This window comes from Staurois parvus, unplaced genomic scaffold (genome assembly GCF_062004578.1).
Source record: "Staurois parvus isolate SC_StPar_1 unplaced genomic scaffold, SC_StPar_1.0 ptg000517l, whole genome shotgun sequence".
Lineage (NCBI taxonomy): Eukaryota > Metazoa > Chordata > Amphibia > Anura > Ranidae > Staurois > Staurois parvus.
Window position 1 is genome coordinate 506,636 of NW_028318313.1, and position 12,781 is coordinate 519,416.

The 12,781-nt window shown below is 41.4% G+C and overlaps 1 protein-coding gene across 6 annotated transcripts in view; it reads left to right on the forward strand.

The window, feature by feature from the left end:
• FRYL (FRY like transcription coactivator) overlaps nucleotides 1–12,781 on the forward strand; it is a 467,937-nt gene that overhangs the window by 361,708 nt on the left and 93,448 nt on the right. For all 6 annotated transcript variants that reach the window (XM_089690113.1, XM_089690112.1, XM_089690114.1 and 3 more), the window contains 5 exons: nucleotides 2,597–2,834; nucleotides 3,616–3,801; nucleotides 4,114–4,200; nucleotides 4,379–4,647; nucleotides 7,064–7,259. In XM_089690113.1, the coding sequence (XP_089546239.1) occupies nucleotides 2,597–2,834; nucleotides 3,616–3,801; nucleotides 4,114–4,200; nucleotides 4,379–4,647; nucleotides 7,064–7,259 (976 nt within the window). The remainder of the gene's footprint in view (nucleotides 1–2,596; nucleotides 2,835–3,615; nucleotides 3,802–4,113; nucleotides 4,201–4,378; nucleotides 4,648–7,063; nucleotides 7,260–12,781) is intronic.

The window sequence follows — 12,781 nt, forward strand, 5'->3', positions numbered from 1 at the left end:
ATAAGACAGAGAACTGAGCGATCACATGTCCACTGATCGCTCAACTCTCGGTCTGCTCTGAGGGGGGAGCAGTGCCTGTCAGTCACCGCTTTCTGCTGGGCATGGCTGGCTCCAGCTCTCAGTTGTGTCTTGAAAGGTGTAGCCACCTGTCAGCCAGGCAGCTGGGTGGATCCCAAAGATATTGTCGAGATCCTTCTCAAGAATGGCTCAGCTCTGTGCTGTCAGCTGATAGCGGGCAATTGCCCATTATAAACTGACTCTGGGTCACAGGGCAACAAAACAAATTTACTCCTGTGACCCTCAAAAGAACTACAGCCAAAAAGGCTTTGCGCATACTTCTTTTTTTAACCTTGGAGCACTGTCCAGGTCCAGAGCTGTTGGCATTGTTTTGCTGCTTGCCCTGATGATAGGCTGATCAGGCTCATCACCAAGAGCTACATTATTTCTTTTGGGTCCCTTTAAATTTTCAGCTTTTCCAGTACTTGCTTGCTTTATTCTCCAGGCATCCCCATTGAGGGGTACTTTGATGATCTCCTGGGAAAACAAGTCAGCACACACTCTGGAGGACAGCGTAGCTTTGACTGTCCAATATCGCTTGGAGTAACTAGGTCTAGTCCTAGTCATAGCTCAGGCTAGAGTTTTAATTTCTCGAGAGAAACTACAAACTCTCTGATCCCAACCTTATACTTTTCAATCGAGGAGTCGTTGGATTCTCTGGTTTTGTATGAGACTCATGGGTCTGCTGGTAACCTTCTTCAAGCCAGTTCTATTTCCCCAATTTCATACCTATACAATACTACATTTTGTCATCATGGGACAAGTCAGTCCAGTCCCTGTACAGACCAATGTATTTTTTGGCACTGAAGACTAGGTTGTCCCTGGCCTGGTGGCTCCAGAATGAAGTCTTGGAATTGGTCAAGTCCTATCTTCTGACCTTCTGATCCTCCCGACAGGTTCCAGGAGTCCTGGGCACCCTCTCAGTGCCAGGGACTTGAACATTGGAGGAATCTCATCTTCCTATTCAACATCCTGAAGCTTTGGGCAGTTTAGCTGTCCATGCAGCACTGAACCATCCTGCTGAGGGGACATCTTATTCAGACAGATAATGCCACAACAGTGGTTTACTTTAAGCATTGGGCAGGAGTCAGAAGTCTTGTTGCAGTAGGAGAGTTACAGCAGGACTTGTCCTGAACAGAACTTTCAGCACTGTCCAGCATTTATGTCCCAAGCGTGGGTAATTGGAAAGCACACTTGGGGGGATCACAGGTAGGGGAACTCTGGATGTGAACTTCCTGGCCTCCAGGTTCAACAACAGACTTGTCCGAGTTGGCTCGAGGTACAGGGATCCTCTAGTGAAAGTAGTGGATGCTCTGGTGGTTTCATTTCACTAGTGAATTCTGATATTCTTTCCTCCCCCTTCCACTACTTCCTCATCTACAAAATCGAGACGGAGGACATCTAGATAATCCTCAATGGTCCAGATTGGCTCCAGTGAATATGGTGAATATGGTACTCTAACCTCGTAAGACTCCTAATGGATGCCAAGTGAGCTCTTCCAGATTGATCCAATCTTTTGTCTGGAGGACTGATTTACTATCTTGCTACAAGGTTACTAGCTTTAAAAGGATGACTGTTGAAGACCAGGTTTTGAGAGAAAAGAGCACCTCTGAATCAGTGATTCCAAATAATGGCAAAAGCTAGGAAGTCTACTTCTTGCAAGCTCTGTCACCAAACACGAAAGGTAGAATTGCACTGATAAAAAAAAAAATTTTCGGCGAGTATGAATACCATCATTTGTGCTCAAGTACTCGCCGACACCTATTACTGATACCTTTACGATGCCATTTGAGCCCATACAAAATGAATGGGCTCAAATCACACTGCAAAGAATCACGGTTTTCTTACAGCTATAGTGCAATTTGCAGTTCGATTTGAGCCATATAAAATGAATGGTCCTTCAGACCAACCTTTTATCAAATTCCAGCGGTTGGAACAATTCACATGTAAGTTCATTAATTCAAGAGTCTTATTTCTGTTGTATGAATACATGTAACTACAAAGGTTATTGATAAAACCCTGTATATTGCTTGGTGAATAGGTTTGGTTTTGCTGCTCTGAATTATAATGTAACCGGTGTTGAAGAATGGCAGCTTCCATTAGAGGCTATTCACACAGGTGTTTTAAGCTATGGAAAGTTCTCTTTTAAAAAATGCAGCTGTGTTGTAATTACAGATGCTTCAGAGCAGAAATTAACTTTACCCTTTTGTAAAAGAATGCTAATAATTGAATTCAGAAGTGTTGTACCAATTTGTAAATGGCTTGGCTGCCTATGCAGTGTGTTATATGCACAGCAGGGGGAGTTTCATCAGTTGTTAATGCTGTGCATTTGCTGGCACCTTACAGTTCCCAAAACAGAGTATTGATTTGTACTAGACATGAGAGTGCACATACAGTATATGCACGAAACATAGAAATAATTAATATATTGTTAGAATAGGAAACATTTTAAGCAGCTGTTAGCATTCTCCTCCTGTTCCGAGATAAAGAATGCCTGGTGAAGCTCACTGTGTTAAATGTCTGTTCATTTTCTCTCTAGGCTCACAATTCATATGGATGAAGAGCTGCGTGGGCTTGCTTTCAATACCTTACAGGCACTAATGCTTGATTTTCCTGACTGGCGGGAGGATGTTCTTTCTGGATTTGTATACTTCATTGTGCGGGAGGTGACTGACGTGCACCCCACTCTTTTAGACAATGCTGTGAAGATGTTGGTCCAGCTAATAAATCAGTGGAAGCAGGCTGCTCAGATGCACAATAAAAACACAGATTCACAGGTATTTACCAACCCTATCCTCAAGCCTGACCATCCAGAGGAATCACAGACTAAGGATTTAACTACACATTGTAGAAAGATTGGTTACCCAGATTTCCTCACAATTTACGTGACTTTTGCTGATATTTGTAAAAAAGCTCCAGTTGCTTTCCAGTTCCATTAAAAAAAAAAAAAAAAAAAGTATCTTGTTCTTGTACAGCCACATTCACAGGGTGTCTGGCTGCCAATCATTACAGCAGAAAATGTTTTCATGCAGCAGGAAAATAGGAGGATTCAAATGGCTGTGTGTATGTGTGTGTGTGTATGTATGTATGTATGTATGTGTATATATATATATTTATGAGAGAGGGAGAGATATAGATATATATATATATAGATAGTAGATATAGATATATATATATATGGAGAGATATAGATAGAGAGAGAGAGATATATAGATATATATAGAGAGAGAGAGAGAGAGAGAGAGAGAGAGAGAGAGATGCATATATATATATATATATATATATAGAGATAGCCAGTTACACATTACCCAGTTGTTTGTATGTTCATGTAAAGGTGAAAGCTAAGATACATGTTTTAATTTGTGATTTAGATTTTAAACATGAATTCCTTTTTTATAAGACCAGATTGTAAGCTAGCTCGCTTAAAACACTTAATGAGATTCTTGATTGTACTGACATTAGAGCCATCAAACATTTATAAGCAAGTTGGAAAATCCTTGGTTATAAAAACCATTAACCGTCAAACATTCATTTTTGTTTCCATATCTCTGATTACAGCGGGGCCTGGCCAATGGAGGATCCCATACTCTCCCGCTAGAGAGAAGCCCATTCTCCAATGTGTTCCATGTTGTAGAGGGTTTTGCACTAGTCATTTTATGTAACAGCCGATCTTCCACAAGGAGACTTGCTGTAAATGTGCTGCGGGAGATACGGACTCTGTATACTGTGTTAGAACTTCCTAAGGTAAGAGAAGACATTTTATCTAGTCTGGAAATTGTATTTATTTATTTTCTCCTTTATGCTAGAATATCCCAAATGATCAGTTTAAGCTGTATCCTAAATATTTATATGATCACAAATTTAAGAAAAATATGCTGATGAAAATTGTGACTTTCTGTGCCTTCTAGGAAAATATTTCTTGAAACAGTCATGTCTGCATGCACTGTATTTGTATTAATTTGATGGAGAGGATCACTGTATTACAAGATGTAGATGATGGTTGGAAAACAGAATAACATAGTGTTTTGGTTTTTATAACTTTTATTTTTTTTTCAGTGTGATGAAGAGCTGGCTATTGATGTGATGGACAGGCTTAGTCCTTCTGTTCTAGAAAGCTTTATACATCTTACAGGAGCAGATCAGGCAAGTGTTGTTGCACAGTTATTAATAATGTGGCAAGAGTCTAATTATATGTACTAAGAAAGCACAACCCAAAGAGGACAAATCTAACATACAAAAGGCTGGTCATACTGGAGATGGAGATACCCAAACACATGGTACATCAAGTTAACTGCTAACCTGGTTTTCTTTTTATGTTTAGACCACTTTGCTGTACTGTCCAAATTCGATAGATCTACAGACACTTGCAGAGTGGAGCTCCTCGCCAATCAGCCATCAGTTTGATGTTGTCAGCCCATCGCATATATGGATCTTTGCACACGTTACACAGGGTTTGGATCCATGGATAATAAGCTTGTCTAGCTTCATGAAACAAGATAATCTGCCCAAGTATTGCCCCACAGCTGTCAGCTATGCCTGGATGTTTTCCTATACTCGCTTGCAGCTTCTGTCTCCACAAGTTGATATAAAGTAAGATGTTTATTTCTTCTGGTAAACTCATATCTCTGCAGTGGGAGCATCAGAAACAGGTGCTTCTCAAAATGAACTTTGACCTTCCAGTCTGTTGTCCCCAGAATGTAACATTTTTCCTGCATTATTAGTCATTTAAGGTAGAAGGCTATGAAATTGGTGCCATTTTCACTACAGACAACATACAGATGTTTATTTTGTTATCATTTATACATGTCAGTAGCTCTACACTATGACAGTCTTTGGCTGTTGCTGCCAAGCTTCTGTATTCTCAGCAGAGGTTGTCACATCCCCTGCTGAGTCAAACGTATAGCTCTGCAATCAGCAACGCTCATGCTCCTTCTTGATTGAAGAGCTCTAGCTCTGAATTAGCACAGGCCATGTCATGCCTCTACAGAGAGACTACTGCTTCCACACAGAGAGCATAGGTCATTTTGTGCAGCATGAAGGCAGGGACAGCCTTTTCTACTTAGGCTGTGGCTGCTTTAACCACTTCAAGTCTAGACACTTTTACCCCCTTCCTGTCCAGGCCAATTTTCAGCTTTCAGCACTATCACATTTTGAATTACAATTGCGCGGTCATGCAACACTGTACCCATATGAATTTTTTAGCATTTTTTGAGAGAGATAAAACTTTATTTTGGTGGTATTTATTCACCACTTGTATTTTTTATATTTTTGCTATATAAATGAAAAAGTCCAAAAATTTTGAAGAAAAGTGTTTTTCTTATAAAAGTTTTCAAATAAATAATCTTTCTTCATAAATCTTGGCCAAAATGTATTCAGTTATCTTTTTAGTAAAAAAAAACCCCCAAATTAGTTTATAAGCAAAAATTATAAATTTTCTAAATTTTTATTTAATTTTTTTTTTTTATATTTTGTTTTTTTTTTGTTTTGTTTTTTTTTACATACTGTCACCCACTGGTCACAGCTTGTCACATGGTACCAGGCTGTTGTGAATAGCCTCGTACCAGGTGACCACTGTGATCATTCACAGATTTCACACATAGTAACCAATGATGTCAGAAGTGACATCTTGCTTACCACTCTTCATGTGATCACTGGCCAGTTAGTGATCACATGATCGGGACTCATTCAATGATCGGTGTTCCACTGTGTCCAGAGGACACAGCGGGCATTGGATTGCGGTGCTGCGCGCTCCCAGGGAGCACGCACAAGCAGGGAGCGGGGAGGCCGTTTATAAACAGCCACCCGCCCCTGCACTGCTCCTGTCCATCCATTTATATACATGGGTCGGACGGGAAGTGGTTAAAGAAAACTGCACACCATTTGCTTTGCTTAAAGCTAAAAGTTCCGCTGTGCTTTAGGTGAACCAAACCAGGCTTGAAGTGTTTCTAAGGTAACAACTGTACAGTCACGTTGTGGTGCTTGTATTTAACTTCATAGGCTTCTAATTAACTCCTTTGGCACTATGGAACCACTTAATTCCTATGCTCAGGTTGTACATAAGGTTTCGACTGCTGCCTCCAGCTATGCACTAAATGCACTATTTATGCACTTTGCTAAAGAGCCGCTGGTGAGCTGACTCTCTTTTCCCAGTTAGAGCTCAAACAGCCAGGCACACAGCATCTTCTTCACTCTTCCACTGGCTCAAATGGAACAATCTTGGGGTGTCTTTTTTAGGGTTTTATTATAACATTGAACTTGGATGGGGTGAAGGGAGCATTGGATACCCCAGATGAAAAAAACTGGTGAGCCGGACACTTTTGAGGAGTCCTTCTCTATCTTGCTGAGCTGCACAAAATGTCCCACAGAATCTTTAATGCTGACACCGGGGAGAAGATGCCGGCACTGACGAGGGACCCAGAACGTTAGAAAGGAGGTAAGTATATTGCCTTTAGTTTTGCCTTATTTCTGAACTTGACAGTGAAATAACAAAAGGGGTTTAACACTAATAGAAACCATGTACAGCCTGTGCTAGGATCAGTCCCTTTGTCACTATGGAGTATTTTTATTCCTGTGCTCAATTTGTACATGAAATTTCAACTGCTGCCTAATTGTTGCCTTCATTCATGTAACTAATTCTTGCACTTGACATTCCAATTACAGATCATGGGGTTTTACATTAACAGGGTGGGGATTAATCTTTTTGGGGAGTTATGATCAAATGTACATTCCTGGGCCTAGGATCCAGTGAGGCTCCACAAAAACATAGGAGTTGATTTGAATACTAATACAGGTTATTGTGGGCACTAAGCACTTTAGCATTGTTGTAACCCTAAAAATGTAGTTACGGTCAGGTTCACGTTGATACGCATGTTTACAGTTTCAAGAGTTCCTTTTAAGTGAAGACTAGTGGTCTTTGACATGAAAATATAAATCACTGGTCAAGAATTTAATCTGCAGGGTGTTAGTATATTGTACTAATTATGTGCTTGAATGTATTTATTTCCAGCAGCCCTATTAATGCAAAGAAAGTGACTGCAGTAACCGGCAGTGACTCCTACATTGGACTTTGGAGGAACTACTTAATTCTTTGCTGCAGTGCAGCAACGTCCTCCTCTTCTTCAGCATCTACTGGTTCCGTACGATGTTCCCCTCCTGAGACGCTGGCGTCTACCCCAGATAGTGGATATAGCATTGATCCAAAAGTAAGCTACTTTACATGTACTGTTACTCTTCATGCCCCTGCCCTATTTGACTTGTTTTGTTATATGTCATCAAGAATGAAATAATTGATGCAGTTTTCCTCTACATGGCATAACCTATGAGAACTATGATCTGTCACTAGTCCTAGTAATGTTCTTTGGTAAGGTTGTAGCCTAAATTGTAGACTTGCCTTATGTTTCTGGATTATGGATGGGAAATGCTGAAACATTTACTATATATATCAATTTTCATGTAACAGACACTGAATCATCCCCAGGAGAAAGCCAAGCATAATAACAAAATATATATTATATATAAGAACCACACAAACTGTGATATAGTCCTGAGAAATAAGTTTTAGTCCCTAATCTAGTTGGTTCAACTAGAGCCAACTAGATTACAGGCAGTGCGGTTTAGGGGTTGCATAGGTCCCCCTTCATCAGGACCTGTTATTTATGTTGTGCTTCAGTAGTCATGCCAAAAGCTATTTGCATGACTGCTCAAACACAACCCAATTTCCAGTTCACTGTAACATCTAGTGTCATCTCGGGGTAAGAACTAAAAACTTTGTTCTCTGGACTCTACATCAATTGGTGTGGTGCTTACTTTGTGTGTTTTTCTATATGTTTACCTTATTATTTGGCCACCTTGTCAAACATGAGTAAAGAAAAAACAGAATGCAAAGATCATATGGTAGGTAGCCAGGCTGTGCTGTTGGCTATTAGCAATCATTCTCAGCCAGCCTCTGTAGAGGTTGCTAAGGGATTCCTTCAGCAGTGGGTGATTGACCTTCAGCCTAATGGTGAATAGTTTTAGGGGCCTTCTTCCTCTCATGAAACATAGATGAACACCAAAATCAGGAGAAATGTATTAATTGACCACCAATGTAAGGGAATCTACCTGTGTTTCTTTTCTTTACATTATTTATTTTGTTTTGTTATTACTAAAAATGTTGTCCTCTGGTGTAAACGTGCATGGGTCTAGCAGCCAATTCCTAGGTCTAAGCACTGTACCCCAATAGAGGCAGTGATGTTACTGCTTCCCCTAGCTACCAGCCGACACTGGGGGTATTAGTGCTGGATGTGATGAAGGCAGGAATGATGGAGGATCACTGGCAAGATGAGCATCAGTGGGGTCACGGTGGCATTTGTGAAAACATTATCATTTTGCCCTAAATGGGCAAGGCAACATCATCTCTGTAAGAATAGGCAGATAAGGTTGTTAAACATTGCTGAGAGCTCCACCTCATGGAAAAATATTTTTTTTTAAATCATGTACAGTGTTTCATTTTTCTTTACCGTACATTCCCAAGACACAGGGTATCTTCGTATTCACTACAATGCGTTTAGGCTGCCACCTTCATGTGATTTGACTTTGGCATAAATTACAGAAAATCCCATCTATGGCCAAAGCTCTCCCATTAGGCAAGGCCTCATATTTTTTTTTTTTTTTTTTTTTAACTAGAGTCTTAGGTTATGGCTATGTCTGCATAGTCTCTGCACAAAAATAGCTAGCTTCTCAATGGTTCCATCTGTCCCTATGGAACAGGACCCTGAGCAATTCAATGTAACCTTGCGGATCGGTAGGCTGCTACACAGGTCTAGGAAAGTGATCACCAGCTGAAAAGTCGAGTCCTTGAAGGTACCTATGGCATTGCCCGCCATGATGGGGGAAGATTGAACCCTCCAGGGGGTCCTGCAGAGTAAAATGATGAGTGCCCTGGGGTAGTCCCTGGTGGTACCCTTCCTATCCTTCTCTAGTTTTCTTTTCGCTCCCTGCATTCACTCCAAATGAGTTAGGCCATCCACACATGTGCAGTAGGGCCGGTGTCATCAGGAGTGTAGCAGAGCACACTGCCACTGGCCGTTTTGGATACACGTGAGGCAGCAGAGCAGGCTCTCTTGTGGAACTACAGGTTCAGAAGAGCGGTTTCCTTACAAGTTGCAGCAGCGCAATTGCTTTGGTGAAACTACAGGTCACAACAAATATTAAAAGGCCACGCAACATTTTTTCCTTGGGTCAGTGGGACACTGGCAACTAGAAGGTTCATCTTTCAAGGTGTAACCAGCTTAGTGGCACAGTGCCAACTTGGCTGGCTAGGACCGCTGTTACCAGAAAGTGTCCTTTGTCTCATTGACGACAGAGAGGAGGAAATGTAGGAGGTGAGGCCCCAATACCTTTTTCAGGTAGTGAGGAACCTGGTTATAGACAATGTAAAGCTGCTGCTTCCTGAATCTTTTGCCCCATAGGTCACAGGTTTTGGATCATGGTGTCTGCCACAGCATCCTCAATCTTTTCTTATACATCCTTATTTGAAGGATATTTTGTATGTGGACTGGGCTCACCCTGACAAGGTGTTTGCTTAGCAGTATCCCATAGAGAGTAAGTTCACTAAGAAATAGACTATACCTTTGGTGAATCCGGTGGTCTCCTATCTCGACAAACCCTGTTCCTGGTGTTTAAAGATGCTGTGGACGATTGGAGGCCTTATTTAAAGCCTCATTTGTTCTGGTAAAGTGCCTCTTAAAAACCTGCAGTTGTGGTCGTAAAGTGTGTACCATAGCCTTAAGGTCTGGGCCGTTGAGTGACGAGAGGGATCCTACTAGTGGAGATGCCAAAACGAGCAGAAACATGGAGGATTTCCCACATGCTCTTAGCACCTTAGTGGATACCTTGAAGCATTCCATTCAACAATTTTCTTGTCTAGAGAACCAGTCCATACACATGCACAAGATCTTATGGTGGAAGTGTATGTCAGCAGGGTTACCCTGCAAGCATGTGGAGCACTTAGATTTTCAAGGGAATGTTTGTTTGGTCCTGCTTTGGATGATTGAGTCCAGAAGGTGTTTGGGTACAAGTACTCTGTTACAGCTTAAAAGAAGACAAAGCCTACAGTTCAAAAGCCTGCCAATTTCAAGCCTTGGGCTCCAGAGCCAAAACCCCAGTTTCATTTCCACAAGAAGACAGGGTTTGGTGAAAGATCGTAACCTTCATCAAGACAGTGCCCTTTGCCCAGTTTCATTCCAGGCTCCTCCAACAGAATATCTGAGTGGCATGGGACAGGAGGACTCAGTAGTTGGATTCCCTGATGCCTTTACACCACAGCAAGAAACATTCTCTGAACTGGTGGATCTCATGGATGCTGTAGTTGGTGAAATCATTTCTTCCTCTGCCCTGGAGAGTACTGATGATGGACACCAGCCTTGTTGGCTGGAGTGGAGTTCTGAACAATTTCTCGGTCCAGAGAACTTGGTCAAGGCAGGAAAGGTTGTAGCCCATTAACATTCTGGAATTGAGGGTGATTCATCTTGTTCTGCTTCATTGGTCTATGCAGTTGAAGGGCCTCCCTTTTAGAGGTCAGTCAGACAGTGCCATGGTGGTGGCATGCATACTGTAAATCATCAAGTAGGCACCAGAAGTCAGGCTACTCAGGAGGAAGTGGATCTCAGCCTGTCTTAGCAGGAATGTTCACAGTCCACATTCTAGCTGTATAAAATTGGAAGTTTGATTTTCTCAGCCATGAATAACTATTTGCGGGGAACTGGGCTGCTCACTCAGAGGTGTTCGTGGAACCTTCTGATGGTAGGGAACCTCAGATGTGGATTTTCTGGTGTCCCGCTTTATTGTGAATTTGGACAGATTATTTTTTTCCCCAGGACCAGGGATCCTTGAACGTTTGCAATGGATGGTCTGGTGACACTGTGGGACCAGTTCTTTGTAATTTATGCCTTCCATTACAGCTCCTGCCACATCTGCTTCACAGGGTTTGGTTTTGGAAGGAAATCTGGGGATCCTGATTGCTCTAGCCTGGCCCAGGTGAATGTGGTACTCTGACATTGTGATTATGTTGGCAGACAACCCTTGGACTTTTCCGGATTGGCCCAAACTCTTCCATTCTTCTTTACAGTTGCTGGCTTTAACGGCATGGCTGTTAAAGACAGGGTCCTGAAAGGCAGGTGAGTCTCTGATTTGGTCATTCCTACCCTGCTAAAGGCTCGGTAGGCAACTTCAAGAATGATTTACCGCAAACTTGGAGGTCTTATTTTGCTTGATGTGAAGCTAGGCAATTTCATCCTCACAAGTATATTCTGGGCTGCATCCTGTATTTTCTCCAGTCTGGTGTTGATCTGGGACTCTCCTTGACTATGATCAAGGGTCAGATTTTGGCCTTGGCAGTTTTTTTTTCAAAGACCGATTGCTTCACATTCCTTGGTGTTTGCCTTTGCACAAGGCGTCATGCAATACGGTTAAGACTCCCTGAGACCTGGCTACTACTAACTGTAAGGAACCAGTGTTTTTGTTCCATGTCAACTAGGACATTATGTTGCCATCCTTCTGTCCTAATCCTCAAACGCTTGGGGACAAGGCTCTTCATACCTTGGATGTGATTCAATCTATCACATGTTACCTGAAGTTAACTACTGCAATAGGTCAGTTGAATGCTTCCTGAAGGCCCAAGGAAGTGTCACACACCTTCCAAGTCTACAATTTCTTGATGGATCCGTCAACTTATTGCTGAGACCTTTTACAATCTAAAAGTTCCACTGTTTTCGAGGACGGCTCATTCCACCAGGAGTGTAGGTACTTCATGGGCTATTCGTCATCAGGCTTCAGTAGCTCAAGTTTGGAAGGCCTGGTCTTCGGTTCAAAGTGTTTGCGTTGCAGAGGGTGCATCCTTTGGTCAGCGAGATAGGTTTACCTATAAAATCCTTTTCTTGGAGTACATCACAGGAGAAAGAGTTCCCACCTCTCTTCCTTTTGGGGTTCATGGCTTACTACGAACATTGAAGCCTTGCCTTTGACTGGGAGGCTATGCTCAGGAGAGGATTTCCTGGCATTTTTTCAGTGTTTAATCACCTGAAGGTGGCAGCAGAATGGTAAACCAAACAAACATCCCTTTGAAAAAAATTGTTCTACTTTTTTTTTTTTTTTTTGTTCTAAAAATAATAGAAAAATACATACAAAAACAATATACATTATCTTAAAACAAACACCAGTTACAGTACTGCAGTCTCTTTGTTGAAGATACCTATAGCCTGTATGACAAAACCCACCGCAACAATATCTGGATTTCAGTCAACCAGGCTACAAAATGTTATTATATGCTGTACTGCAAGTAAAATATTTTTTTCTAAAATAGCAGTTGCTACTGTTTTTGATCGAAAATTGGTTTTAAGATTAAATATTTAGTTTTTTGGGTTTTAAAGATATGGTGCACAATGGAATAACAAAATGCTTATGACCTAGGTATACTAAAACCGTGAGCTTAAACAATCCTGGAGTCTTGAACAAATTGAGGAAGTCAAGTACCAAATTATATAGTCAAATAACAAGCAAGTATATCGCAATGCATATGAAAAACCTGAAAAATATTTAAACAATGATTTGAAAGGGATTGGAAAGATTACAGAGGGAATTGATAAGGTAGAAATAAGGAAGAAACGGTGGCGTCGCTACAGAGAAACACACCTATACCTGAAGTTACCCAGGAGTAAATTGAAAAATTATTAGGAAAGCAAGAGGT